The 5000-nt window shown below is 40.0% G+C and overlaps 1 protein-coding gene across 1 annotated transcript in view; it reads right to left on the bottom strand.

Moving 5' to 3' along the window:
• The window catches only part of LOC138978866 (snaclec CHH-B subunit beta-like), a 45021-nt gene that overhangs the window by 31129 nt on the left and 8892 nt on the right, over positions 1-5000 (bottom strand). The window contains exon 3 of the mRNA XM_070351674.1: positions 4722-4869. Within this exon, the coding sequence (XP_070207775.1) occupies positions 4722-4869 (148 nt within the window). The remainder of the gene's footprint in view (positions 1-4721; positions 4870-5000) is intronic.

Raw genomic sequence — 5000 nt, forward strand, 5'->3', positions numbered from 1 at the left:
TTTCTTTCTTTTGTTGTTGTTGGGAGGGGGGAAGAGGGGCGTGAGTGGTGGGTTGTTGTTGTTGTTGTTGTTGTTGTTGTTGTTGTTGTTGTTGTTGTTGTTGTTTCTGCTGCTGTTTTCGTCGTCGTTATCGATGTTTTTGTGGCTGCTGCTGCTATTGTTGTTCTTTTTTGTTCTTTTTGTTTCTTGTTGTTTATGTTTTCGTGAAACTCGAAAACGATCTGTCCATGCAGTGACTTACAGAAAAATGAACATGCAGCCAAGATCCGCAAGACTGGCAAACCATACTGCTTTCAGCTGTAGCCAAGTAGACTGCATCAATAAGGCCTTTTGTAAACAATCCAAGAACACAATGATGCTAATGCAATTACGCTTGTAACTATGGCACAGGCGTAACGTGAACTTTAATAGCAAACACGCTTTTTGTTCCGTGTCCGATCTATATTCACAGCAGTAGTAGAACAGTGGAAAGGAACATTTCACGGACGTCGTCTGGGCTTGAATTCGGCGAAACGTCAACAAATATTTCAACTTGCAGAAATGTGTTCAATTTGTTCTTGATTTGTTTAATCACCGATTACTATCCTTTACGCATTCTTCTGGTTGGATGTGTATGTGTGTTTACTTTATTTTGTGGGTGTGTTCTCACCTTCTTTTCCGTTTTGTCTTTTCTCTTCTAAATGTGGATAATATTTTGTGCAAAATGTACGGATTGTTTTTGCATACTGTGTAAGGGCTTGACTGTCTGCCGTGTTCTTCTTGTACATGTGTTTGAAGACACCACCATAAGCCGTAGGCTGGTTGTTGTCTTCACCTTATGTCGATGTACATTTTCTTGAACATGTAAAATATGAATAAACATTGTCTAAACCAACGTGCAGAAATCTTTGCCGTAGTTGCGGCCGAACCGTAGAACTTTTGCACGTTGGAGAAAAGCTGAAACCTACGACTGCCTTAATCTTCCGAAATTTGCATGACTCTTTCGGCAATTTCGCCAAGTAAAATAACTCGTAGCAACGTCAGGTTGAATGCTAACTTTTGCCAAGCACCACATGATAAGGAATTTATTTCCAAGGAACACCTCTAGGTTTCCAAACAACCCCGTATGCACACATACGCACGATAAAGATCCCAAATTCACTGCGAAAGTGTCAAGGCTAGGAAAACACGAATACAGGTTTGCAGAATGGGGTCCTGATTTGGCCTATATGGTCCGCTGGGCCCAAAAAGCAACAATTAACTATCTAACTTGAAAAACAAATCGGAATAGGTTGCGCGATTCTGACGATGCACTCTGTCCCCATGGATACCAGTCATAATTGTCCTGAGGAAATTTCCCAAAGGACAAGATGTTCCACCAAATACCGACAAAATTATAAATCAAACATTTCTTTAAATATAGAGAAATTAATATTGCTAGGACGGCCCTTTTCTGTTTCCTTTGTTTTCAGTTGCCGATTTTACTTAAAATAACATCCCCTCCAAAATCATGATCATCATGGCAAGGGAAACTGTCAGTAACTCGTTACAGACTGAAGAAAACCTCAGACATACAGCAATCAGCATATTAATCTAGAATAACCTAGCTGTCTCCTGCGTAACCATACATCAGGTGCGCGACATCTTTGACTGATGTGGAAATAAAAACACAATTTCGGCAAATAATCGGCAAGTAATTGGTGTGGATTTCCCCAAACGGTTGACACGTGCACAGAGGACAGAGATTGTTTCCCGTCATAACACGGACATCAATGCCACACCCAATAATCAATGCGACACTTTGCGCCATCGGGGTCACAACAATAGCGCCAAACAAACCAACACAATGGCTGTAAGCGCTGTGTACTCACGCACTTCCGGTCGAGACGAAAGGCCTGATGGGAACGCGAGATGTGGCTAAGTTTGGCTCTTGCTCACAGGCACGGGAATCGATTCCGTTTGCTTTAATGGATGTTTCCTTCCTTTTAGAACAGATTAAAAGGTGAAATAAACTCTGGCGTGTGCTTATTTCTTCCCCTCACTTCCTGACAAAAACGGTCAAGGTTGAAGGTGTAGGTATAGTCACCGGCGGGCTCAGCCATGATTATCTTTTTGGGAGGTTGTTTTGCGTTGGGGGAAAACTAGATACACTTGCACAAAACTCGATTTTGATATCCAGGAGAACGTTACAGTTAAGAGACGCACACTCCAAAATCCCACAAAACAACAACGCCAACACAATAAGAAAGAAAGAAACAAACGAACAAACAAACAAATCAACAGCACACACCTGTGATCTAACATTTTATTAATGTAGCTCTTTTAGTCCCACAACAGAATCATCCTACCAAGACCATTTCCGAAGCATGATATGTGATACTTGTGTTTTCTATCACGTCCCGAAAAGAGTCAACAACGTATAATTCATGACCTGATATTTCCAAGTAAAAACAAACGTGCGTACCTGCCACCAACAAATTTGTCGTAACAAAAATCGATTTAACTGGATTTCATAACCAGCCGGACATCCGCGTTTAACGGTCTTGTTGGAAAAAAAACAATACGATAATATGTGGGTATTAAGCGTTTTTGTTCTTGAAAATGCATTAGCTGCCAAGGTCTCGCGTTCCGTTTGAATATTTTTACAAGCGTAACGGATACTGTATTGGCGGAAAACATCAATTGTGTCGTTTTGAGCCCCAAGGATATGCTTAAAGCTGGAGTCTACCCCTAAACTAAGTGATAAACTGTTTTAAAAGTAAACGTTTCTATAAGTTCAAGTAATGCTGGGGCCAGAAATAACAAATGAGATATGGTTTAAACGTATAATTTCCAAGATAACAACCGAAACTCGAGTAAGGGGTATCAGGCTTTTCCACAAAGCCACTACTGATGAAATGTCAATGCTTCTGTTGTGATATTTAAACATGATCGCACCTGAAGAAAATAGATAGCGGAATAATATAGAACAAATAAAAAAACCTGTTACTCTAATGATAAATTGGGAGAGCATTATACCAAATTTGAAACTAAATGTCATGCATGGAACACAAACAACATTAAATTAACTGCGTAATAGTGACAAGAAATTAAAAGAAAACCTGTCGTCACACTCATAAGATAATTGCCTATGTTCTTTTTTGATGTTTTGAGAAAAACGGAAACAAACGTTTTTTGTTTTTGAACAACCAGCCTGTCTCGTTTTAGTCATAAGTTGCTAACTGAATATCTCGAGCGGTGACAGTTGGATAAACGTGAGATAAAGAGCTATCAGCAACATTTTCAATCAGCAAAACTGCATAACAACCCACACACAGCTTTTGCATACCTTCACATTCTCAAAACAAGTCTTCCTGTATCATTAAGAAAAAGTGCCTAACTCAAGAAACGAGATCGGCAGTTTTGCTTACGTTACCGTGGCAATGGTTTCCGAAGGTTTGAGACTTTATACTCTCTAACACATAATAGATAACCTTCCAGTAGCTTCACCTGTAGTTTCACTACAGAAATGCCTAACACTGAGATAAGTATTTTTCTTATGAGCGTGACGCTGTGTTATATCAAATATATCGTATCCCTTTAACCACAGTAAACGTGACTACCCCTGAATGTGCTATTGTTTATATCTGTAGTGCTTCTACTACCCCTTCCCCTACCCAATATCCATTTTGACAAACAAACAAAAAAGCTTCTAGTCTACGCCTGAGATGAAGAAAATAAAAGGGACATGACATTGAATAAAAACATGTTATGTGAGTTCAAGGAGTGTCAAGGAGAGAAAGAAAAGGAAATATTAAGTCCTTTATGTATGAAAATTGAGTATGAGGCATCAGACGTTTTCACAAGAATCAACACTAAATGATTTAGTATAATCGGATAGAAAAAAGTATTCGATGTTTGAGTTCAAACACCTGGTTTCGGTTCTTTATACATGATTTCTAACGTTTTAATTTGAGACAAGTCAAATGGATGAGAAACCGATTTTTTTGTATTCTCTTTTTGTGGAGTTTTTTTGTTGTTGTTTATTACATGTATAGGCTTTACATTACACTACATCACATAGACAAGGGAACAATTACCCGAATCTATTTCTACTTCCCCTTCTCCGGGGGTGACTCCAGCCTTAAAGGCACTAGCATTCTCTCTCATCGTTTACTTTACCGCCATTGATTGGATCAGGCTTTTACACGCTCAGTCGGGCTTCAATGAGGTTTTTATCGAGCGAAAATGCACGACTGCATGACGACAACCTCTAAGTTTCAAATGGAAGCATATCAATTTGTAAACATATTTAAAAGGAGCGCATTTAGTGCCACCTTTTGATTGTGTGTTTGTTTTTGTGTGTGTTTGTTTGTTTGTTTGTTCAATTGTTTTCACGCACACACACACACACACACACACACACACACTCACACACACACACACACACACACTCACACACACACACACACACACACACAAACTCACACACGAGCGCACACACACACAAACACACTCATACACACACACACACACACACACACACACACACACACACACACACACACACACACTCACACACACACACACACACACACACACACAAACTCACACACGCGCGCACACACACACAAACACACTCATACACACACACACACACACACACACACACACACACACACACACACACACACACACACACACACACACACACACACACACACACACACACCCTACACACACACATCTAGCCTAATACTCACTCGAAAATGAAAGGGCTGTAGTTCTTGATCCGGATGTGTTGCAAGTGTTCAGTGACGTGGACCAATCGCTTGTTGTCACGTGAACACGTGTCCCGCGCTTCGTCCCAGGTTTTCTCTTCTCTGTATATTTCGTATTGAATTCCCAATACTGCAGAAATGTCATTTGAGAGAAATTAGTAAGAAATCAATTATAAAAAATACTGACATGTGTGTGTGTATTAATGTGAATGATTTACTTTTCCTTAACAAATGCGCATCGCACCGCATCCCCCCCCCCCC

This window comes from Littorina saxatilis, linkage group LG10, assembly GCF_037325665.1.
Source record: "Littorina saxatilis isolate snail1 linkage group LG10, US_GU_Lsax_2.0, whole genome shotgun sequence".
NCBI lineage: Eukaryota > Metazoa > Mollusca > Gastropoda > Littorinimorpha > Littorinidae > Littorina > Littorina saxatilis.